Source organism: Amphibalanus amphitrite, unplaced genomic scaffold (genome assembly GCF_019059575.1).
Source record: "Amphibalanus amphitrite isolate SeventyFive unplaced genomic scaffold, NRLGWU_Aamphi_draft 000742F_arrow, whole genome shotgun sequence".
Lineage (NCBI taxonomy): Eukaryota > Metazoa > Arthropoda > Thecostraca > Balanomorpha > Balanidae > Amphibalanus > Amphibalanus amphitrite.
The window spans coordinates 294,443-319,301 of record NW_024882236.1 but is presented as its reverse complement, the minus strand read 5'-3'; the positions used below and the strand labels follow the sequence as shown (position 1 = coordinate 319,301).

The window sequence follows — 24,859 nt, the reverse complement described above, 5'->3', positions numbered from 1 at the left end:
CAAAAGTTTTTGAGTGACACTGTAAATACGAATAAAATATAGGGTCATCTGATGGAAGTTAAGTGATTCTTAATGCGACACCGTAAGGAGTCAATCACCTCTGAATATTCATAGAGTCAAAATAAAAAGTGACACTAAAAAAATGGGTTATGACTCCCAAACATGGGGCAGACGACTCCGTAGAGAGTCGTTTGTATCCGCCAATAGGGTGTCAGTTTAAGGGAGTCAAATGACTCTTCGTTAGATGACACTACATAGAGTCAATTACAGAGTCGAAATGTTTTGTGACACTATAAAAAGGAATCATGACTCCTAAACTTGGTGTCACTGACTCTATATAGAGTGATTTTTTCTCTCCGTGCACGATGAGAAATTAATGCATGATAAGCTATGCCAAGTTTCGCGGCGCTTACCTATACGGGCAAAAAAAAAAAAACTTGCAAGCTTGGCCGCAAAAAAAACGCCCCACTTCCCCAAGCGAGGATTAATGAAGGATTAATGAGGACACTATGAATGTGACTGAAGCTGCTTTCCTGTACCTCATTCTGTTAGTTAGCCCTTTCATTATTCCGGTTGTTCCCTATCCGTGTGTGTCAGCGCGGGTTCGGCCCAATGTGGTTCGACTGAGTGCCTGACATCTGGTCCTTCCCGCCCGGCCTGACCGGCGCGGCGGACCCGTGCCACTCCTCCCCGAACTCGCGGGGCGCGGATGGGGAGGGGCGGCCCGGCAGTCGAACCCCTCTGCGCTAACAGATGGATGGACAGGGGAAATGTGATACTTGTCCTATGACAACAAATCGGCGTTCAGCGCTAGGGCCATCTACTGGTCTAGAAACGCATCTCTATGTCGGCAAGATCCTCGCCAGGTGGTGTAAAGGTCGCGTGAAACGCACCCTTAACCCTCGCCGGACCTATTGGTTTTCTACATACGCGCCGGCCGAGGGGGGGGGGGGGGCGGGTACGACCCCCCCTCGCCGTTTCGCCCCTGGTGGAGCTAGCGCGTCGCGGAAAAAACGAGCGTGTGCGCCGTTACGAGACGCAGAGATTGGTACCCGATTTTAAGGTCCTAGGTCAACCGGTGACCTCTGAGGTCAGGTCAAGTGCCCCAAGGTACGGTTCAGTTTTTGGTGAATAACTTCGCAAAAAACGGCCGCAGAGCGCCGATTTTGGCAGCATCGTGTTCGTCTCGCTCAGGCGCGTCGAATGATGTACTTTTTGTCCGGGTCAGGTCAATTTGGGGGTGTTGACCTCAGGTCAAGGTCAGGTCAGCACCCCCAGGTCACGAAGTTGGTCGAAAGGGGTCATGTCGCATATCATTCGATTCGGCAGGTCTTCCTGAGTCCATTGGTGGCTTTCTCGACTCGCTAGCTCAATTTGATCAAGAGTTATTGACGAAAAACTAATATGACCTTGATGACGTCATAAATGACGTCACGCAAGGTCAACATTGCAAAAGTGACGCATCTAACCTTGCAAGGAGTGCATCAAATCACGATTCTGTGTGCTTGAGATAGTTGGAGATCGTTCCCGGCGCCAGAATAGCAGTTTGAATTTTTCCCCATTGACTTATAATGGTGAGGTCACGAAAATGACCTGACCTCATATGACCTTTAGGAAAAATCCGAGATATGCAAGTTGTGGGACTCATAATGAATACTAGATCCTGCAAGTTTCATTTCCCTGTGACATCTCCTCTGGCAGTGAGGGCGTTGCGAAGTTGCGACATCTGAAGACCGTGCAGAGGTTCACTTATGACGTCATAGGTCAGTGACCTGACCTGACCCAAAAATGCGGTTGGTGTCAAAAGATCCGGCTTGGATCAAAGGTCAGGTATGCCAAGTTTCAGCTCTCTATCGCCAGCGTGTTCGGAGCTATCGCGAAAAAACCCTATGGGGGGGGGCGGCACCCGCCCCCCCCCCCCCCCCCTCGGCCGGCGAGGGTTAAGGCACAACGCTAGCTTGAGTGAGCAAGTCAACCTTATATTCTATGGTTAGACTGAGCTGAGTGAGTCAGTCAATGCAATATACGTACCTATTCGAAAGTAACTTAATTTGTAACCTGTGCCCAATAACTATGCTACTATAGTGCTACTGAAAATGCTCACGTCACCACCACTTTTTGCTTCAGTCATTTTCACACCATATTTATCTTCATCCTCACCATATTGTCCCTGGGCTGGCCGGTCGGAGGGCCGGCGTGCGGTAAATGTATCGACTCAATCTGATTCATAGCTGGCCCGGCTTCCGTCCCCCTCTGGGGAAACAGTCGCTCTCGGCTTCCCGCCACTTGGTGCCACGACGTGTCTGGCAGCGAAAATAGCCGCGCGATAATGTCTGGCAGAGAGTGTGAATAGATGGCCTTTGTCCAGCCCTCCCCGGCTCAGCGGCGGCGGCGGCTCGAGCGAGCCGGCTGACTGACGCGCGACACTACAGACACTACGGACACGGGCTGTGGTGACACTACAGACGGACTGCGTTGACACTACAGACGGACTGCGTTGACACTACAGACCGATTGCGTTGACACTACGGACACCGACAGTGGTAACACTACGGATGGTGTGAAGTGTGAACACAGACTACGGGACAGACTGTTTTGCTACCATGGACTGATTGTTGTAGCAACTGGGGCGACCTATCGTACGACACAGAACAGACTATCGTATTGATTATTCCAGATAGACAGCAGCTGAATCCTCGAGTCGCCGATCCGCTTTTACTTCCTTCCCACAAAACTGCTTCCCTCGCCACCCGTGGAGACACATGGAGTTCGCGTGTAATAATCACACTTCAGGTTTTGAAATTGATGAAAAATTGCACACCAGGCATTTGGAAGCTGCATAAGCCTTTACATTTTTAAAATGTTATATTCAAAGGCAGACTGTGTAAACACATCTTTGATTCAAAACGACGATATTTATAGCAACCTATGAAGATGTTTTGACGCGATATATTATTAAGCTGGCCCTTTATAGCTTGACATAATTTTCGTACTTCCATGCCGTGATTTCCACTGTATCCATCTGCCCAATCCACCCTGTCTCACCGTTCCCAGGTCGGACCGGAGCAGTTTCCCACCAGTTCGACCCGCGTCCACCGTCCAACGTCGCTCCAGCGGCGTCGGCGGCGGCGGCGCCACCAAATGGCTCCTGTCGACACCAATCACTGCCCGTGCCGGCGCGACGCTCTCGCCCAACCCTTCCGATCCAATTCCGGCGCACTAACGGACCATTACACGCCACCGAACCGGTCGCTGCTAATTTCTCCAATAATAACAGCTCTCCAGCCCGCGGAAGGGCTGCCAGGGGGGGGGGCAGCAAAGGGGGCCGTCGAGGGGGCCCTCTTATTGAGAGCCTCGTCATCGACGCGTCTTTAACAGCTCAGAACACCGCTAATGCATCATCGGGAGGGTGCCCCGGGGGAGTCGACCGCCGGCGGCTAACTTAATGTAGATCCCATATAGCGTCCGCCGAGCGGAGGGGCCGCCGCCGCCGCCGCCGCGATTTCTGCCGCTATTAGGAGAGTGAGCTGTTGCATATGTCGTCCTGGGCGCGTGTCCCCCGGGAGGGAGCTGCTGTGAAAAAGTCGCTGGGTGCCCGTGGGACCGCGCCGATACCGGGACGGGAGAGAAGGGAGGGTCGACAGAGGGAGAGGATGGGATGGATGGGAGTAGAGGCATGGGATGGGACGAGAAGGGACAGGACGGGATGAGATGGGATGGGATGGGATGGGATGGGATGGAATGGGATGTAAAGGGCAACAGGGGGAGAGGAGAGTAAGGGATGGAATGGGATGAGACGGTAAATGATGAGATGGCGGAATTGGGCAATGAAGGCGTGAAAAATGAGGGCACGATTGAAACGGTAAAAGAGTGACATTGGATTGGATGTGACTTACGAACACAACATGAAACATTATGCCTAAGGGAAGAGGAAATTCATTACCTGCCGAGTGCCGAACATGCGTTTACTGCTTTTATTGAGTCGAAATAAGCTATTTAGTTGTACCCACGCGCCATTCGTTTTGGTGTCCGGTAGCTAATCACTCCGCTCCTAATAGTGCTGCGCTCCGCACGGGTCTGCCGTGAGATAAATGCCCCGACCGACACGAGTTTACTTTGGATCGCCGTGCTGCGGACAGATTTTGGCAGGACTTCCTGTGAGCTCCATCAGTCACCCCATGGCCCTCCCTCGTAGTTACAGGTCGACACCAATGTAAACTAGCGGATCTCCCATCCCCTCCACCCGATACTTCGTTCCACCTCTCAACAGTGCGACCACCCCACGCCGGACCGACAGCTGGGACCCTGCACCAATGCACCACCTCCAGCACCAGCCCGGTGCTCGAGACCTCGCGCGAAATAAATTCAGAGTAATCTGATGTAATTGAGCCTGCCGAGCCGTGATGAAATCTGGCCGGCCACTCAGTTTATCACTGTCACCCGGTCGCTAACAACCGGCGATTAATTAACTAGCCGAGCGGCATGTTACCGGTATTTGCACCTTCTCAGAAAAATGGTCAGTGATAAGTGAAAAAGACGTGGCACTGCCATCTTTCCATCTGGCATTAGCAGAGCAGACGGCTCTTGTACGTCGATACTGTACGGATACGCTGAGTGACAGCTATGTGGCGGTGAAATTGGGATAATGCCACCCTGCTCTAGCTTACAGCAATGATTCACTCACCGCTGCCTGGCGGGGTAAGGGTAAGTGAAATGGCAACTCACCAACATACATACGTAACAGCTGCTCAAATACCTGTTGGACTGTTCGGTTTGGCAGTACGCTAATGCCATTATTTCTGATCGACGCTACCCAAACACATTCAAAGGTGGTCAGCATACTTTACCTCATCACCTTTCATCTACCCGGAAGTGGTTATTATGAAGCCCGGTCGAACCCGATTCATCTTCAACAAGTAAAAATTAGCCGTCATATTATCAGGCCAACACTATCTGATAGAGAACTTCAAAGCAGTTTTGTTTCATGAGATTGGGACGAAATATACTCTGTAATTCCTTCAGATGCACCCTTTACCGTGAACCTTCTCGACTAGCAACAAGCTTTGGCCAAACCCGTGACATCACTCAATCCAGAATAGCAAACTTCCTGCTGGGCAATGTCATTGTTCAGGGTGTCCAGAAACACGACATTACCAAATTCATGCAGTCTAACCACTGCTCATGTCAATAAAGCAATCAGCTCAAGTGGTGTGAACCTATCATGTGCTTTCCTTGAAAACTCGACGCGAGTGTCCCGCGGTTCTACGAATGTTGCGTGCCACTGTCATCGGACATGCGTGACCAACTAAGCATTTTGTAATATCAGATCGGCCTGGACCGTCGAGTCTTCTTTCCGGCTTCCTCGGTCAGAACCAAAGTTCCAACGCGAGATGGCAAATGTAAATTATACATCACTGGAGTATCTACTATCTAGTATCCATGCATAACATTTGTTCTCGCGCCAAAAAGCGGTATGGAATAAAAAAAGGCTATATAGCGCCGTTACGACTTATAGAACACAAAAACGTAGCGACAGGATTTGCCACTCTGTCTCAGATTGATTCCTCAATTAAAGCACTATTGCCAACACCTTTGGCTTATTCCCGATCCCTACGTCCTAGCGTCATCACGTCATCACGTCATCACGTCACCGCGTCATCACGTCAGGACGTCATTGATCCGGCTGCAGTCGAACAGCGATCGCCGCTCCCTAATCACCTCTATCACCGCACCTCTCCTTCTCACCGAATAAATCACCGCGTCCAGACCCCAATCAATCTTGCTTACCACTCGGCAGCACTTTATTTTTCTATTACCATTCCGGCTCCCCTGAGAAGGGGCGGACGCTGTGAGAGGATAGGGCCCGAGTCGCATCTGAATAGGCTCAGCTGCACTGGGTACGATGGTGCTCAGAACTGGGCTGTGGCATAGCCAGAACAGGTGTAAGATGTGTTGCTGACCAACGATTTTTTTTACTAGGGGGCATGGTTGGTTGGTAGTACATAGTTGATACCAGATACAGGGATGAGTTTGGCATTGTGCATGGTGCTGGGTTGCCTTGTTACCCTAAATTTTGGGATAGGATTCAGCTGATCAGCGGCTACAAGACTCTGGAAGGTAGTTAGTACTGGGCTCTGTTAGCAAATGAGTCTCAGATGTGATCTAAATCCAGGAATTTTGACGGATAGGTGAAACCAATAATTTTACATGTCATTTTAATGTTTGATAAATTGACAGAGTGAAATCAATCAGCGATAAATGAGGAAAACTCAGAGGAAAACTCCCCAGTAGTTCACGTTAGTGATGAATGGTTCACGCTGGTGATGTAATGTAGGAAGAGCTTCACAGGAAGTTCCACGTCAAAGTGTGTCTAGAGAGACAACGCGCGCACCTTTTGAGTGAAACGTTTGTGCATGTACAAACATACATATGTACGTCAACTGAGAGTTCCGGTGGCTACTGCGACCACCAGCAACCTTGTGAGCCCACCCATTTCCCAACTAAACCGCATCCTTCCACTCCTGTCCCACGGTAGTTAGCTCTCCATTCCAATCCCTCCTACCGATACGATGCGACTGGATCACATCGGTCCGCTCTCCACGCGCCACCGGGCCGCGGCAGCAGTGGCCCCACCGGCATCGCGCGACGCCGCACCCTCCCCCGGTAAAAAGCTCGCGACAAGAAAAAGCAATTAGCGATAAAAAATATGACGCCGGGCGGGAGCGGAATATAAAGTGACGGATATGTCTCCAGGGATCCGCACTGCCACGTGGATTGAGACATAAGATGTATGTATGTACCGGCTCGATCGAGTGATCATCTGACGTCATCAGAGGCGTCATGTGGTGACGTCATACTAGCGGAAACAGTAGAGTTGCGTGTGGTCGGCTGTCTGCAGCCCGTCAGGTGTGTCTGACGGCGTGACATAGCTATGGCTGACCGTCTAAAAACCTAGTATGACTATGCCTGGCTGTCTGGCGGTCTGGCATTGCTGACTTTTGCTGTTTGTCACCCGCCAGAACTGTTTCGGACACTCTGAACCCTGAATGGTCCCACCATGGCTGAGTTGATGTCTGACGGAATTTGCCACATCTGTGTCTTGCTGTCTTGCTTGGCTTCGAATTTCGATACATCTGGTTGTCCGTCTGTCTGGGTCCCTCGGCAGCTGTTACTCGCTGTCTTCATACTTTGGCCTCGCTGCCTTTGGTATTGCCGTCTGACTGCAAGTCCCTCCTCTGCTGTATTGCTGTTAGACTGGCTCCCTGCGCTGCTGTATAGCCGCCTGACGGGCCCCCGCTCGGCTGCAGAAACCCGGCGATGGCAATCAGCACTGAGTACAGGCGTTTGCAATGTTGACGCCTGCAGCCGTGTATCGCCGTCATATCGGGCGGATTTTTGTCGTGCTGTGGATTGGCCGTTCGCAGCCATCATTCATTAGTGAGGCACGCCGGTGCGGAGCCGGAGCCGGCCACCGTGCATTCGAGGGGCGAGCATGCTGGACTTGGTGGGTGGCGCACAGGACGCCCTGGGAAAGTTGGAATATGGTGTAGATGAGGTGATAATGTGATATGAGGAGATGATAAGAACAGAGAAGGAAAACCTAGAAATGAGAGCAAGCTGATTAGGAAGTACGATTGAATGCCAATAGATCATTTGAAATTCGCATTAATCTGCTATTAATTCGTCTATATTATGCGACGAATGAGTTGTGCTTTGCCCCCGCTTATATGTACGAGTATATCGTCTGCTATCGTCTGGTCGTATATCGTCTGCTAGGAAGGTGTCAAGAGACATCGCTTTATTTCGAGGTGTTAGAAGATGTCAGTCATCAAAGTCTTCAAAATGTATGCCATTTCTGGCAGTGGCGTCAGTGGGCCGCTGCCGTCACATTGCATGTCGACAAAAAGTGGCACCCCAGTGACATTCCCAGCGTACTGTCCGCCGCCGGATGGCACGACAAAAACACCGGGGCAATTAATGGCGCATCCTGTCGCGGAACGTCTTAATCAACCGCTATACGAGCGTCAGCCAACAGCAACTGTTTGGACAACGGTCCGATAAAATTCACGGCGAGGGCGGCCGACTCAATGGCAAGTGACAGCGACCAACAGTCCTTGGCCACAGACAACTGAGTGACTTTTGGGTGAGACTTCGGCGGGGGTGTGATGAGCAGGACGGTTGAGATGGACAAGTCCGATCGGCAATTTTTACGACATTTCAAATCAAATTTTCCTAGTGACAGTTTTGATCAAGAGTTCCGAGCTACTGTGTTTTGAGCGAGAGATGCAAACGACAACTGCAAGATCCAGTTTCTAGTTCTGAGAGATTGTTGCCACTGCTCACTAACATTCCACATGCAGAGCGACCACAAGCCACGTGTCCCAGTTGTCTCTCAGCTCCTTCCCATCGCCACCATCGTCAGTCGTCCCCCGTGACCCGCAGCCGTTAGCTGACCTGCAGATACTGACCGCCGCGCCGGATCACCTGCAACGTCGGCTGCCTCGTCATGCCGGCGACTGTGATGTGGCTCGACGCCCGTTTGTAAGCCGTGTTACACCGGTCGGGTCAGGTCGACGGACCGACACTATTGGCAGAGAACACACAGGGGGATTCTCGGGAGAGCTCCCACGGCCCGGTGGCGTACTGAACATTGCAGACCATGTCGTGAGAACTGTAAGCAACCGGAACTAATGTCAGGGAGGTAGTTAAAATGCTGACGAGTATAGTCAATGTTCTGCAAATTCGAAAGTTTCGAAAATAAGTACAGGTGCATTTGCTGAAGGCTTGTATTCTCTGTCAACATTGAAAAGATCCATCTTTCGTTCTTCCGCATAGGATCTTGTATTTGCTCGAAGCCTTCGCCGGATTTACGGCGGAGCGAGTGCAATGATGCAAACACCGTTGAGAAGCTTTCACGAGGTTCCCAGAAGTAATTGTGAGCCATCATTCTAATGACGTTTAGGTAGAACAAGTGTGTTCTGATGACTTACAGAGAAAGGACATGGAAAGTGACGTATGTAGAAGTGAGTGGAGTCTGGTGACGGAGAGCTAACGAGTTCGATCGTGCGACTTCAGTGCAACAAAACTTGTCCAGTGAAGATATAAGAGAGAGTATTTTCCAGGAAATTAAAGGTAAGTATGATCCAGTGACGCACCATTATTTTGTTAGGCGCTCCTCCGTCCTTGACTGGCGAGGCCCGATTTTGCGCGCCGCCGCCGACTGGCTCGGCAGGACTGATCGATGGCGTAGACTGCACCATCAATCGCCACAGGCTCTGTATGTTAGCAAAACGTCTGACACCATTCTTTGCAGCTGCCGAGCACCCGGTGCCGAGGTGTGAGCTGCCGTCAGCCGAGCGACCAAATTGTCCCACGATGTAAACGACCACCCTAGCTCACACATCGATCGATTCAGAATGGATTTTTATACAGCGCAGGAAAATGCAGGGATTAGTTTAACGACGTCTATCTGGTCAGCTGCAATGCGGACGTCAAATCATGCAGACTTTGTCATAAGTGGAATGCACACATTTTTTTAGCATTTCTGCAAGTGGTGAGCTATTCAGTGCCACAATTCAAAAGTGAAACATTTTTATTTACTTATTTAACTGTAATAACCCAACACCAATTTATCAACAGATCGATCCACGGTAAAACGAAAAACAATAGAGCTGTGGCACAGTTTTGAAAACTGTAACATCTACATTTATAGTACATTTATTCATTTTTACGTGCGTGCACAAATTCCACTTCCTTCTCTTGTGTCCAGATTTCGTGTGATGTCGCTTTGACAGATCTGTGACAGCTGCAGTGTCACCGCGAGCAATTGTAGGTGTCGCGCAATGTCAGTGCCTGACAGAACAATGCGCTGATCGAGACAGGAGCCGATCGACAATGGATCAGCTTTCAGTGGGACGACGATCAGTCGATGTATGTTGCAATACGGGCGGATTCGGACACTGCCATCCACGTGCGTTGGGTATAAGATATTCATCCTCGAGCAAACAATTGATGTAGGTATGCCAACGCACTCTGTGCAGTGAGCAGAGGTGTTTGAGCTCAATGCGGTGACCTTTAAACTACGGCAAAGAGTGGCCTATCGAATGTCCTCATCAGCGATCACAATTCAGCGATAGCCTTTCCTCTCCCGTACCTCAAGGCTCAATGACGTCATTTTGACGTCATTCACGACACGCCTCTCACAGACATGTGTTACTTTGTGTTGCGAGGGGAACATATTAAAAAGCTGCGCTGCCCTCTGCGCCTCGCCACGTCACCTCGGCGCCGCGTCTGCCCCTGCGCCGCTGCGCCACCTGTCAGCCCTGCGCCGTTATTGAGCCAGTCGCGGCGCAACTGTCGCCGGGACAATGACACAAAGCCTGGCGTGTCACCGACACAGGACCGTGTCATATGGGGGCGTGAGGGGCGCCCGGGTTGCTCTCTGCTCTCTGCTCTCTCTCTCTCTCTCTCTCTCTCTCTCTCTCTCTCTCTCTCTCTCTCTCTCTCTCTTTCTCTCTGTCTCTCTCTCTCTGTCTCTCTGTCTCTCTGTCTCTTCTGTCTCTTCTGTCTCTTCTGTCTCTCTGTCTCTGTCTCTCTGTCTCTCTGTCTCTCTGTCTCTGTCTCTCTGTCTCTCTGTCTCTGTCTCTCTCTCTCTCTCTCTCTCTCTCTCTCTCTCTCTCTCTCTCTCTCTCTCTCTCTCTCTCTCTCTCTCTCTCTCTCCCCCTGGGGGTTTTGCTCTTCTCGGAGATTCTCTCGTGCCCACTATATAGTTAGTGCACTCCGGCAATCAAGTAAGTTTCGATTCGAAATTGGGAGCGTCTTTATCCTTATTTTAGTAGGCAACACGTCGAGGGTTAGCGAAAACATCACGATCGATGCTGTTTAAGGTCACAGATGTTTTGTTGACTTGTTTTAAACCCCATTACTGCAGCGTTCTTTCAAGATGCTTCACGGTTGGGGCTCTCTGTTTTAACCGTTCAGATAAACCAAATAACCGGATCCATAATTCACTCGCATCCTCATGATTTGACTGCTTTTCTCGGTTGGGATATTCTGCTGATATTGATGTCGGTGATTCAAAAGAAAGCCAGATAATCCGACTCCCTTCAACCGTTCGCCGCCCTCACAGCTGTATTTACGACTAATTTCGAATCAAGCTGGCTTTCATTCTCGCTGTATTTTATCTCCTGCAAGCCATTTAACGCTATTTGATTGTAAATTGATAGTGCTACCCGGCAGCTGTATCCTTTCGACGAATGCATACAAATGAACCGTTGTTTATGGCCGCAATCAAGGAAGTAAATTGAAAAGGTGGTGAGCACGGGAGCAGTTCCTACATCTACCGATAAAATACGACCTAAACCGGGCATCTACTTCATTGTTTCCATGTTTTCTTTATTGTGCCTTGGTTAGATGTGTCACAAGCCCGAGATGTTAAGTTACGTGAGGAAAGCGATGACATATTTTTGACACATAATAATTTTTATGATTCTGTTTTGGAAAGTGAGGTATGAACAAAAGGAAGATGAATCAGAATTTAAAACGTAGGTACTCTTTTACGAGGTTCGCCATTCCTCTTTCCTTGCTCGCGACTCAACGATAGGCTCTCCCGGAAAGATTTTTCCACTCTTCAATGGACCGACGCCCCGTCTCGTGTTCCACTGCTCAATCGGCCGGGCGAGCGGGCGCGGGCCATTTCAGCATCGCCTGTCGTACCGAATGGCACACCGCCCTCTGCCCAGCCGATTCAGGCACGCCCCCGAGATCGAATTCCATCGTTCTCTGTGCCGGAGAGATCTCCTCCCAGCCGTAATCTGCGCGCCGAGACTCGTCTTTCGACCCACACATTCCTGATCAGTCGAGCCCTCGCGGACTCCGTGCTGGTGTGACGCCATCAATTGGTGCTCTAAAACGCGGCGTTTTACGGCTAGCCGACACCGCCCATTGTCTTGAGCGGAGCTGCGGCAGGGCCGCGGATGAGCTGTTAGCACGCTAATGCGCATTGGTTAGGCCGGCTGAGATACACGGTCGGCCATGTTCGACACGTGTTCTCCAATCAGAGCTGTCCGAGGCGGGGCGAGTTGGAAAAGGTCAGAGGTCACGCCGGCGGCACGTGAACGCCGATACTGACATCGAGAGTGACACAGGGGCTGACATAGAGGTGACACAGGGACTAACTCAGGCGCTGACTCAATCATAGGTTCTGACACAAGTTCTTCTGACACAGAGTTTGACATAGTGTCTGACACAGGTTTTGACGTAGATTCTGACAGCATGAAACATCCGACCCAAGCGCTGATACGACGCCGTGCTGGTAAGAGTGATAGCTGGAACTTATCTGAGTGCCTACCATCCTCATTCCTCACCGATGGCCTGTTTTTAACTAGCCGTCCTGACCAACAGATATCGTTAAGGCAAGAAAGTCCATTTTTTATTAAGTTGTCGGTGCCATTACGGCCGCACATTGCATTTTATGGAATTTTTATCAGTGCTTATTTCCACTGTTTTGCGTCACCGTTTCCATTTGCTTGCGCCTTGATGTGACAGGTTAACTGCACTTATTATGTGCAACTTTGTTAGCTTGTTAAATTGATGTGTCCGTGAGTCGGCAGTTAATGAAAAGGCGCAACTTCTGAGCCGCAACACGGAACAGGGGATTTGCAAACAAGAAAACTCGCACATTTTCCGCTTCGTGACTCATGAGGAACTGTCTACAAGTTTTCACCCAAATCCCTTGTTATTCATTATGTGATTTATTAGGCCTAGCATGTCTGCCACTTCAAATGTTACCTTACAATCTTACTTATTTCGTCACATTGCTCATGTGGTGTTTGCCATTTCCAGCACATGAACATTGCAAGGCAGATAAAACGACCGTCAGTATTTTGACCGAGGAACGGGTTATTAGTTACATGATGCTGTTTACTGGCATTCATGTTGACTAGAGAAGATGTGATTGAATTCTTTACACATATCACACGAATCTTATCTAGCTTGCTGCATCTCTCGTTTCCTCAAAACTGAAGGAGCTCTGGTGGTCAGTGGTAGGTATGTAAGCACGTCAGGTCGACACTGATTAAACTTGATATTCTTTAGTGGCACGAGGTAAAATGTAAAGGAAAACATTGCACACCTTTGTCGTGAATAGCGTCATACAGATTAGGTACAGCCGATAGCCAGCAACGGTTAATTGTTGAAGTTCCTGTTCGGAGGAAGCTTACGCGCATGTTGTAAAGCCAATCATACATGATGGCGTTTATTGGAAAGAAGTTATGGCTGTAAAACTGTCCTTGTAAACTTTACGTTTTGGAATTGAAGAAACTTCCTCGGCTTAGTGGCAAATGGCAACACATGTACTTTATGCTTTAAACAACACTAAGATCACATTCACAGCAACCAGTGAAAATAGTTTTACAATCGGGTCACAGGACCCAGTTGTTGGGAAGTAACATTTTTGTCTTATAACCCCTAAAATAGGTTACATACTTTGAATACAAATCAGTCGGCCTGAAACCAATGAACTCCAAAAGACAATATAGTATATTTATTTCCATATACAGCATTACAAAACAGTAAATAGATACACCGACGTGTTGATCCGTATGTGTTATCTACAGAAACAAGAACAAAACAAAACCGAACTGCAAACGAGGCCAGTAAATGTGCACGCACGGGTCATACCACAACAAGCATAAGCTAATATCAATGAGGGTTCGGCTGGTAACCGGGTCATACAAACACACTCTGCCCACCACTCGCCCGACTATTGTCCAATACTGGAGCGGCAGGAGCGCCGCCAACGCGCGCGGCCACATAAGGTCAGGTCAGGTCAGGCTCGCGGATCGCCGCGCGGATCTGCCCTGGGCGTTTCAGCGAGACGTGCCACCTTCGCACTGGCGCTCGCGACTTCGCGCGATTGGCTAACATTTCACCACCAAATTTCGGGCACAACCGCCGCTTGGCCGCGCCCAGAACGCCCACGAAACTCCCCGGAAGCGCCCCCGGAACGCCCTAGGAGTGCCCCGGAGTTCTCCCGGAAGCTGAGGTGGCACAACTCCGCTCACGAACGTCCCGTCCTCTCGCTGTCGCGTGCCAGCACCGCTCTGCACATCCACACATCAGACAACACCCCATCAGAACCGCAACCTCCTCTCGCCTTCATCCTCTTTCCTGCAGAGCTCGGACACGGAGAATCGCTCTCTGGGGGAGAGGGCCGCGCGCGGAGCCGCTCCCGGAGACGCTGGAGCCAGTGCCGGGGAGCGCGGCGCGGGCGGTGGCGGCCCGGCTGCTGCCGAAGCCGCCGCCGCCGCCGCCGCTGACGCCGCCTCGGTCAGCGCTGAGCTGCTGACCGTGCTGACCTGCGCCAGGCCCCTGCCAGCGGCGGTCAGCGGGCCCAGCGCGCCGACACCGAGCGCCGCCAGAGAGCTGACTGGGTATGGGCGGCCCAGCCACGGCTTCAGGGGGCTGAACGCCGACGAGTAGGGGTACAACGGCGACGCATGGCTGGAGGTGATCTTAGGTAGCGGCGGGAACCCAGGAGGCAGCAGGCTGGGCCGCTCACTACCGGACATGGCCGTGTGAGCCAGGGACCAGATGCGCGGCTTGGGCGTGTCCTCGGTCTTGGAGGAGGCGGAGGCGGGCGGGGGGCTGGGAGGAGGGGGTGGCTTGGAGGGCGTGCTCGGCTCTCCCACCTCGGACACGCCCGGCGAGATGCTGCCGTTCGAGCTCTCCCGGTCGCTGATTCGAACAGAGTCCTCCGCAGCTTCTGGAACAAAAGACGGGATGAGTTAGTTGAATGTGATGAATGCAGGAGTGAGACGGCGTACGGTGATACAACATAGATACGAGTGATGAAGTGGGATGATGATGTTCGGAAAAGAGATCAAGTCCAGCAATCATGTGTGGGAGAATTTAACCTCATAGCAAATACACTTCCATCGTTAACACAAGTGTTAGTTGTGTAACTTTCATATCGTCCAAGACGAAAAACAAGGGACATACTGCTCTACAGAGAGGCATTGCCTCATGCCACATCCCATAGCAAGCAGCTCCATTGCCGGAAGCTGAGTGTTGTCGCCATCCATCAAATGACTGCTGTGTCAACACCCACACCGATAGCGACTTCCCAGCATTGTCTGAAGGCAGCGCGACCACAATCGACCGCTCATCTCAGTCCTAGTCCCAGGGCGATCGATCCGCGCACGCACTTTGCCGGTCACTCCTCTGACGCATGAACCACACACACCCGACGTGGCTCAGACATGCGACATGCGTGTGTCAGCAAAAGGCGTCATCAGAACGTGACGGATACGTCACAGAGAGTCACGAATGTGTCACGGAATGTAACGGGATATGTCACGGAATGTCATGTGCAGGTCACGAATGTCCTGAGGGCTGGTATCTGTCACGTGAGGGTTGAGTGGTATCGTGTCCGGAAGCCGTGTCTAATCCACGGAGCAAATGTGAGCAATTTAACGTTGCATTACATCCAGATTACCTGACATGCGTTGCTATTCCGGTTCTTTAGCAAAATATACGCATCCATATTTCTTCCATACATATATGTATTGATGATCTAAATGTGGTATAAAATATTGCCGATGAAATGATTTTGTTATCTCACCCATTCCCAGCCAATGACATGTGGCTTGTGAACATTGAATAAATGGTGGCTACCATGCAAAAATACCGAGCAAAGACAGGAACCATTTCTGATGAAAACTTATTGTAGGACAGTTGAGTGAACATGCAGCTTTGCGATCGTTTTGAGTTACTGATAAACTGAATGATCCATTACTGGAAGTCATTGCAATGCTTTATGCTATATGTAGGTGCGTTAGGTTTGGTTGTTTTATTGACTGGAGTAAAGTTTTGCTGTTTCTAAGGCTGATTGACGAATGTTATCTGAAGGATACTGCCAATTTAGGCAATGCATAGTTGTGGTTTGGTGGGCTTAAATATAGAAGTTTGATAGAAGTCGTGAGAGCGGACAGAGCGCACAGGAGTTCCTTGTTAGACAATATCTAATGACTTACGACACAGCGATAGCTTAGCCGCTTAGTAACACTTTTCCTTGTTGCTAATGCCAAATTAATGCCATCAACATGAGTAAAATCGCCATAGAAGCTTATCTTAGTGTTCTGATTCATAAATGTTAATAAGGATGATACGTTTCTTAACCCGCGCGGGGCTGGGGGGTAAATTTTACCCCCCTCGCGAATTTTTGCAAGATCTCAAAAACCAAACTTTTAGTACCTTTTCTTACATCAATTTGACACGTTCCCTGAAAATTTGAGCGAAATACATCGGATTTTTTTTGAGAAATTGACGTTTTAGTGACGTCATGTTCGCCATGTTCGCCTCAAAAACGGCAAAATTTCAAACGCCGCTAACATCTTCATTTTTAAAGGAATCAAGACGTAACAAAAAAGGTTATACGTAATTCTACTTTGTCTATCAAATGGCTATCTCGGTTTTTTGAAAATTTTGAATTTTGGCCAAAAATTTTCAAAAAACATACTTTTTTGGGAAAATAATTATAAAATCCAAAATTTTGAGTGTATCGGAAAAACCGGAATATATGTCAGAGAAGTGCTCTATGTGCACCTACATACCAATTTTTAGAAGAACCGGTTCAAAAATGTGGGAGTTATTAAACATTTTATGACGTCACGACATACAAAAAAATTTAAAAATGATTTTTTTTGGTAGACCTCGTACGGAAACAAAAATAGCACCATTCGATTTGCCGTGAAAAACTGCATCTGATAGACACCTTTTTAGGCCTTAACAACCAACTTTAAATTTGACCTCACTTGACCTGACCTTGACCTGACCTTGACCTGAAATTCATCCAGAGGTGGTCCATATCACTTATTGAGTGTGCCTATTGAATTCTATGAGTAAAATCACCCATAAAACATGTGTCGCACATGCCCTTTTCTATATTTTGTTTTTGGTGACCTGACCTGACCTGACCTGACCTTGACCTTGACCTCTGAATGATATTGTATGCAACGAATATTGTCTTGGTAGCCTAAGAACACGTTTTGGGCAATCAGTCTCAGTCCATGACTCCATTCTTCGGCAACTACGGTGCAAGGCCGATACTGTAGGAACTTGCAATTTGTACCCTTGACCTGACCTTGACCTTGACCTCAAACTATAAATTAAGTACATGTGTTTAGTCGTTCGTGATGAGATCTTTCGATTGGCGTTTGAATTTTCCAAATCGGACCATTAGTTCGGGAGATAACAGGGGGGGGGGGGTAAAATTTACACCCCCAGCCCCGCGCGTTTGGCTGGAGACCCCAGCCCCGCGCGGGTTAACATTTAAAAATCAACCGGAACCAAATAATACTAACAAGAAAACCGTTTGATCGCCAATCCCTTGCAATCGATGTTTGACCTGACAACTGCCACCAGATCATGAATGCAGAGAGAAAAGAGCAAAGCATACTGCTAAACTGAACGGAGGTGACACTCTTGCGGCCTTTCCTGCGACCTAATAGCCGCTTCTTGTCCGCAGTTTCCCCTTTCCTCCGCCTTTTTTCATCAGCTAATGGACCGTTATTCGTGAGCGGAATCGCCTAATGTCCGTAAGCCGGCCGCTCTATCCCCGGACGTAAAATGGTTCGCCCGAACGGCATTTGTATGCGCGCTGATCACCCTGGCTCTCTGTGTCTCCATTGTATGGCTCTCTGTGTCTCCATTGTATTTATACCCGATGGAAAAGCAGTTACAAGCTATAATGCAACACAAAAAGAACGCTAAACAGCACCCTGAGTCAAATCCATGCCATAGGTATGAGCCACTTTTGGAATGTAACGTAACAAAAGAACTCCTTAGAAAACTCTAACAAGTATTCTTTATACGGAGTCACCATTTAATAGCATGTAACAGCAGCAGTAAATTAACAAGTCACGTCCCAAGATCCTTGTTCTTCTTTTATCTGAACCAGCGCTACTAAGGGCCCGACACAGCCGGCTGTCCCGAGAGTGGCTAATTATTCCGATATTCATGCACTACTAGCCGTGCACGCGGTTAAACAACGGACATGGCCGGCGACAAAAACGACGCAGACTGGCGACAAAAACAGCGCAACTGTCAGACGGTGGCGCCAGGCGGTCGCGCTGCCGGCCCGGGCCGCCATCGGAGACTGACCAACGGCCCTGGGAGCGCTCAAACTGACCGCTGGTCCTGGCAGCCGTCAGAAGGGACCTCTGGTTGCATCTCAGAGCCGTAAGGACTGACCACGGGCCCTGGGAGCCGTCAAAACTGACCTCCAGTCCTGGGAGCCGTCAGGACTGAAAGCCCGTCTTAGGAGTCGATAGAACTGACCACCGGTCCTGGGACCCGTCAGATACTGACCTTCAGTCGGTCGTTCCTTGGCTTTCCTAGGAACTGTCAGATATGACGTTTTTCAGGACTGTCATCATGCACCATCAGGGTCAGACCTCCTGTGACAATCGTCCTGTCTTCTGAGTTATGACCTCTTGAAGAATCAGAAGCTCGAACTCAACTCGAGCCTCAATTATTTATCGATTAAAATGAAGCTGTGCATTCCTATCACCTACCAAAAACGTCTGTAGGTGTCTGAACGTCCCAGCTTTTGAGTCTGTCACACATGAGCTCACAGTCGGGACCGAGGGCTCTCAAAAGGCTATTAGGAGCGGCCGTGGGCAGCAGCCGGCACCCCCCACTGGTCACAGCGCTGACGGCTCTCTCTCCCTCTCTCTCTCTCTCTCTCTCTCTCTCTCTCTCTCTCTCTCTCTCTCTCTCTCTCTCTCTCTCTCTCTCTCTCTCTCTCTCTCTCTCCAGTGTGGGAGCTAGCCATCTGGCGCCGCCACTGTGGCCAGATATGGCGATAACAGTTATAGCGTGACTCCGGACCGCGCGACGGACGCAGGCCCAGCTCACAGCTGCCCTCCGGCCGGGCAGGGAGGGACGCGAGGGGCGGGCGCCGCCAACCCCTTGTCGCGTCGGTCACATGAGCTCGAGGGATGATAGCTTCGGTGTGTCGCTGCCTCCCCGCCCTGGTCCCTGGAGACGCCACTGCGAGTCGAGCTCAGCTCTGGACAGTCATCCACGTGTGTTTGAGCAGTGCTTAGCAGAGCTTAGTAAAACAAGACGCAAAGTGGTGCACTGAGGCTTAAGCTAATGCCAATAGGCAAAGGCGCAAATGCCGGAATGACAACATGATTAAGACGACGGACAGCTGAACATGCAACGAATCGGAAGCGACGGACATTTGCACAATGACCGAGTAGCTAAACACGGGTTTCCTTTCTTGAGCGTTACACATGGATTGTTCCTGGTTGACGTTTCGAGCGGTCCCGTCGATCCCAGGGCCATATTTGGCGAAAGTTTGCGAAGGAAATCGTGTCGATCTGCGTCAAACTGATAGCAACAATGCCCATTACCGTAACTCGAAGTGTAAAACTACTCGACTTCTTTCACGAGCATTGTCACGAGCTGTCGCGAAGGAAATATTGACCAGGCCGAATGAATGCAAACGGACATCATTCTTTCCTGTCGCTGAGCTCGTCCTGCGGCCCATAACAAGTTGTAGGGCTCGGAACAAAAACAGGTCTCGTTTGTTGTTGGCTGTTCACACCTGGTTACCACAGACGGCTTCACAAAGACGCCGGCGGTGTTGTAGCCATTTCTTAATTGGGGCGGCTCGACAATGGACCACGGCCTTTGAGCGGTGCACATCCTCATTCCGGGCCCGTGCCGCGCTCTGCCGTGCCCGTGCCGCGCTCTGCCGGTACCGTGCCCGCGCTCTGCCGTGCCCGTGCCGCGCTCTGTCGTGCCCGTGCCGCGCTCTGCCGTGCCCGTGCCGCGCTCTGCCGGTACCGTGCCGCGCTCTGCCCGCCGCGGACGCCGCTCGGCCGTACCCAGCAGCTCGACACGGTCTCTGCTCGCCACTGCACCACGAGCCCTGCCACAGCGCGGGCGCCCTAACGACACTGAAAAATATGTCCTCCAGCACCGCATAATGTCACACTGGGTACCCCCTATTAATGACGACGATAACTTTGGCCGCAGCCATAACTGAGGCAACAACTTCATCCGAACGGTCGGGCGGATGATTGGCCTCCATTAGGCTCACTTTCAATGAGGGATGCCGTAAATAACGCCGCTGATACGCAGGGAATAATAAAAAGCCGGCTGTCATATGAATTTGAGAGAAGAATGGGGCGAATGCGGCGCCGAGCGCGAGAGAGCGGGGAGCCAGGGGAGAGGAAGGGAGGGCGTGAGAGGGGCCGCCGCGGCGCGCGCGTGGGGAGCCGCAGCGCCGGCGACACTCAGTAAACGGTCGGCGGCCGCGCGGGGAAAATTAAATTTAATGGCTCGGCGACGTGAGCCAAATGCTGCAAAAACGCGACCCAATTGGACCCGAAGGTCCCCAGAATGGGCGTGTGTATCCCGCCTACCACAACACACACAGAGTACGTCACATTTTCACACACTGTCGCACCAAATGATAAACACCACGCGAACAAATATAGCCACAACGGCACAGAACACACTGATTTACACACCATTCGCATCTGACAGTCCGGTCTCCGGAGTCCGGGCTCACTTTCACACCTGCTGAATGTTCCACACCAGTCGACTTCTATTCGCCGGCCACGCTCGCGCCACCAGCGTCATTCGTTCTAAATCAGAGGACGGTCGGAGCAGCGTCCCAGCTAGCACAATGCACACCGGAAACTCGGCGGACAAAGCCGGGTCGGCTGCTATATGGGACAGTCGGTGGCCATGGACTCGTTTGGACACCGTGTGACTCGACTGATAAAATGTCTGTCCAAGTGAGATGGGCCGGGATCGGACCGACTGTCGCATCGATACATTCACCAATTCCACTAGTGTGGGCGAGAGTTTAGCCGAGATCGTATCGAAAGGTGAGCTGAAAGTCGGATTGAGAGTAAAAAAGGAATTCGGACGGATGTCCGCACCAAAGTTCATCCCAAAATTTGGGCTAAAATTCGTCTGAAACGTGAATTCGGCTGAACGACTCAGGTTCTGACTGGAAATCATTCTACATCCGAAGCGACATTCGAACTGAAGTCCAGCCGGAATCCAATGTCACATTTGGTCTGGTCGGGCTTGGACGGCTTTACCCATAAATCTGCCCAATTAAATGAATTTGTGACCTCGTTCTAAGGGCTGCTGCTGTGAAGGACAACCTTTCCAACAGATAAAGCATTATTGGTAAACGTGAGCGTGATGAGACAGGCTGATACGATTTAAAACGCCATTTCTTATTTTCTATGTTTGGCTGGCTTGTTGTCATTTCTGACTCCACTGCAGGTAGACCCCTGTCACTACATTACCCACCAGTAGACCCCTGCCGCCGCCTCTGACCCCACCGGTAGAACCCCTGTCGTCGCCCCTGTGTGGCGAGAACCATCTGCCTGTGAGCAGTGAGTGACGAATCGTCTCCCCTCACTCGCCACCCAGAGAAAATCCCACCAAAGTAAACAGCCATTCCTCAGTCGAAAATAGCCATTCGTCTTACAAAAAAGTCGCGCCTTGGTCCACCGGGAGCCGTTGTACGGACGCCAAACGACCCAAGGATTAGCTAAAACAATATGGACGGCCGCTGCGCGGTGCACTGGGAGTGCGGCTCACTCTCTCTCCCACAACCGGGCTGAGCTTTTTACTCCGAGAGATGGCGCGATACGCGATGGCAATGTCGGTGGACTATTTAAAGCTTCCGGTGATTGTCAGCAGCGAAAACAGCTGGTTGTTACCATTGTGGGTGAACACAGACTCGTCCAACAAAGCTTCTCCTAATTTGGGGCTCCCAGAAAACAATTCCAGTGCAGCATGCGGCGCAGCAACATGATGTGGCAAGAAGTCTGTACAATGCTGGAGACATGCAGAGACGTTTCGGCGGTCGACCACAGAACATGTTTTATCTTCGGTCGGTCTCGGTCGCCATTTCGCTACTCAACAACTGTTCCCTGGAGCAAATTACTTCATCGATCACCATTCTGTAATAAAAGATGCCCTATAATCCTCCTTTTTCTGTCGATATAATGCCACAGGACGACAGACAATGTCTATGCAATTGATAGTAACTCGTGTCTGTCAGTGAAAAGCCTTTCTCAGGGATGCGGAGCCGTGGAAATTTCAGACGGCTCCGGCTCCGGCTCCGGCTCCGGAGAAAAAATCGGCTCCGGCTCCGGCTCCGGCTCCGGGTGAAATGTTATGGCGGCTCCGGCTCCGGCTCCGGCTCCGAGTAAAATGGTCCGGCTCCGGCGGCTCCGGCTCCGGCGGCTCCGGCTCCGACTCAGTACATCCCCTATGCAATCATGAATTAAATACGGGTGGAAGAAAAATTAGATTGGTACACGTTGCTTCTGTATTTGCATAACAACTAACCACTAAGGCTATTTTTCTCAACAGGACTAGGAACAAAGGACTAGGAAGCGATGGCATTGGAAACGCAGTCGCCGCGAATCGGAGTTCACTGAACCATCGTAAGCTGACACCCGTCTCGGCTGCATTGGGGGGTGGGGGTGGGGGTGGGAAGAGACGGTGCTGGGAGTCGCAGTCCACTGCACTGGCTTCAAAACAATGGCCGTCACCTGATGACCGGTCCTCATGTTCTGGGGATGCAGTAGACGTGGGGGGGGGGGAGGAGCAGACAGGAAGTTGATTGCGTACTGTGGGATACTGGGGATATTCGGCTTTTTTCATTCACTTGATGGCCCATGACGTACTACTGGTCTCAAGATAAGGGCCCAGGCGACCTGTAGTTTTGATGCGGTGAATACTATTGCCCTCGCCACAACTCGGGCCGAGTGCACCCCTCCTTCCAGCCAGCGCCACCCCCACTCGAGTTGTGGCTAGGGTGAGGGTATTCACCGCATCAAAACTACAGGTCGCCTGGGCCCTTATCTTGAGACCAATAGTACTGTATGTTTTACTGCTTTGTACTGTCAAACCGAACTAGGTCAATTATTTTTTTCCTCTTCAAAAAATAAAAAGGAGCCGGAGTCGCCCCCTTTTTTGGCGGCTCCGGCTCCGGCTCCGGCTCCGGGCTATATTGTTTCACGGCTCCGGCTCCGGCTCCGGCTCCGGGCAAAATATGCCGGCTCCGGCGGCTCCGGCTCCGACTCCGGCTCCGGCTCCGCATCCCTGCTTTCTATACGTTGATAGCATCGTAACCCCGCGACAGCAGTCGTGCAGAGCAACTTTTCATGACAGAGGGTTTAAGTTTATTTGATTAATCTCCATCAGGACTGGTACGTTTAATTGTCTCAGGTGTGACCAGATGGTCTTTTTCAAACATAGCAGTGTTGTTCAATGTTCATTGTGTTGTGAGTGATGAACACTTGCCTGCACGATATTTTTGTTGTTGCTTGGAAACAACTGAGTCTCATACAAGATTGAACGGTTGATAAAATTATAACTAAGTCTTATCTTTCGAAATCAGTGCTTAGTTTCTATGTACAAAACGGCAAGAATCATAAACTGAGAGCGAAAGACTGTCGATCTGTCGAGCATCTGTCGGCCGCACGCCTGGAGTGATACTGTGCCGCAGCACATCTCAGTGCTAGCGGCCGACTCGGGCGTCGCAGTCTCCCGAATAAACCGCGAACGGCCGCCGATCGCCGGCAAAAACCGGCTTAATGAGAGCCGAACGAACATGGCGGATCGAAATCCGCTCTGAAAGCGGCGATCGGTTTTTCTGCGCCCGTCCGCCATGGCGGCGGCGCTCAGGCAGCGCCCACAGGATCCAGTTACCGACCCTATTAGCATCACAAAACGGCCGGCGGCGTCGATACTCGCGTGTAAGTGGCGGGGCGGAACGAATCGGCCCGCCTGGCCGGCTGTCAGTCAGAGGTGACGCCCACAATTAGGGCGAGATTCGCAGCGCATGTCGGCGCCGAATGGCCCGTATTGTCGGCGCCCGGCGAACAGAGCTGCTACACGTGTAGCCGATAAGGTGTTTTATGATGGAAATAGCGGCTCCTGTCCTGATTGGTTCACGCCAACGGGCCCCCCGCTGGGAAGGGGCGTAACACAGCACCGGGCCCACCGGGCCTGCAGGGTCTGTCAGCCGGCCAGCCCGAGCCAACCATCCTACAACGGTTGGCTGTGCACCTGGGACGGAGTGAGAGCCGGGTGAGGCCAGAGAGTGAGAGCACAGTGATCAGAGTGAGAGCGCCGGCTGGTGATCATTGATCACTGATCCAGCCCCGTGGCTCCTAGTTTCTCCCAATCCACCGCGATTTCCGCCAGAAGCACACTGATACAGTCTTGTCGAACACTGACTACACGCAGCGGTACACGCGCCTCCTGAATACCCGGTAATTGCACAAACGTGTCGGCCACCTAAAAAATGGGCGCACTGGCGAATCAGATAGGCCGTTGTATCAAAATGGTGATGTTTCGACAATGGCTCGTGCAGAGCTCGTGCAGAAACCCGTCTCTCTCTCTCTCTCTCTCTCTCTCTCTCTCTCTCTCTCTCTCTCTCTCTCTCTCTCTCTCTCTCTCTCTCTCTCTCTCTCTCTCTCTCTCTCTCTCTCTCTCTCTCTCTCTCTCTCTCTCTCCCTTCTCTTCCACGGACTAAAATGTATGGAGCTATATTGCTGTGCAAACACCATACTCCTTCTCAACCTCACTTCATTTCTGTTTACCCCTTTTCAAATTATCTTCATCTCTTGCTCTTATGTCGTTATCGCTCCGCTTTATTCTCGTGACTTAACCATCCCTTCCTCTTGCTGGCTCGCTAATCCACCTCTGATTCTGTTTAGTAGTGCACTCCAGACGTAGGTTATCACTGTGGGCTACCGGATCCCACGTCAGTGAAGCAGATAAATGTGTGAGATGAATATTT

The 24,859-nt window shown here is 50.9% G+C and overlaps 1 protein-coding gene across 1 annotated transcript in view; it reads right to left on the bottom strand.

The window, feature by feature from the left end:
- Positions 1 to 13,521: 13,521 nt before the first annotated feature.
- LOC122365475 (homeobox protein araucan-like) overlaps positions 13,522 to 24,859 on the bottom strand; it is a 53,702-nt gene continuing 42,364 nt past the window's right edge. The window contains exon 5 of the mRNA XM_043336716.1: positions 13,522 to 14,764. Coding sequence (XP_043192651.1) covers positions 14,133 to 14,764 — 632 coding nt within the window. The 3' untranslated portion in view covers positions 13,522 to 14,132. The remainder of the gene's footprint in view (positions 14,765 to 24,859) is intronic.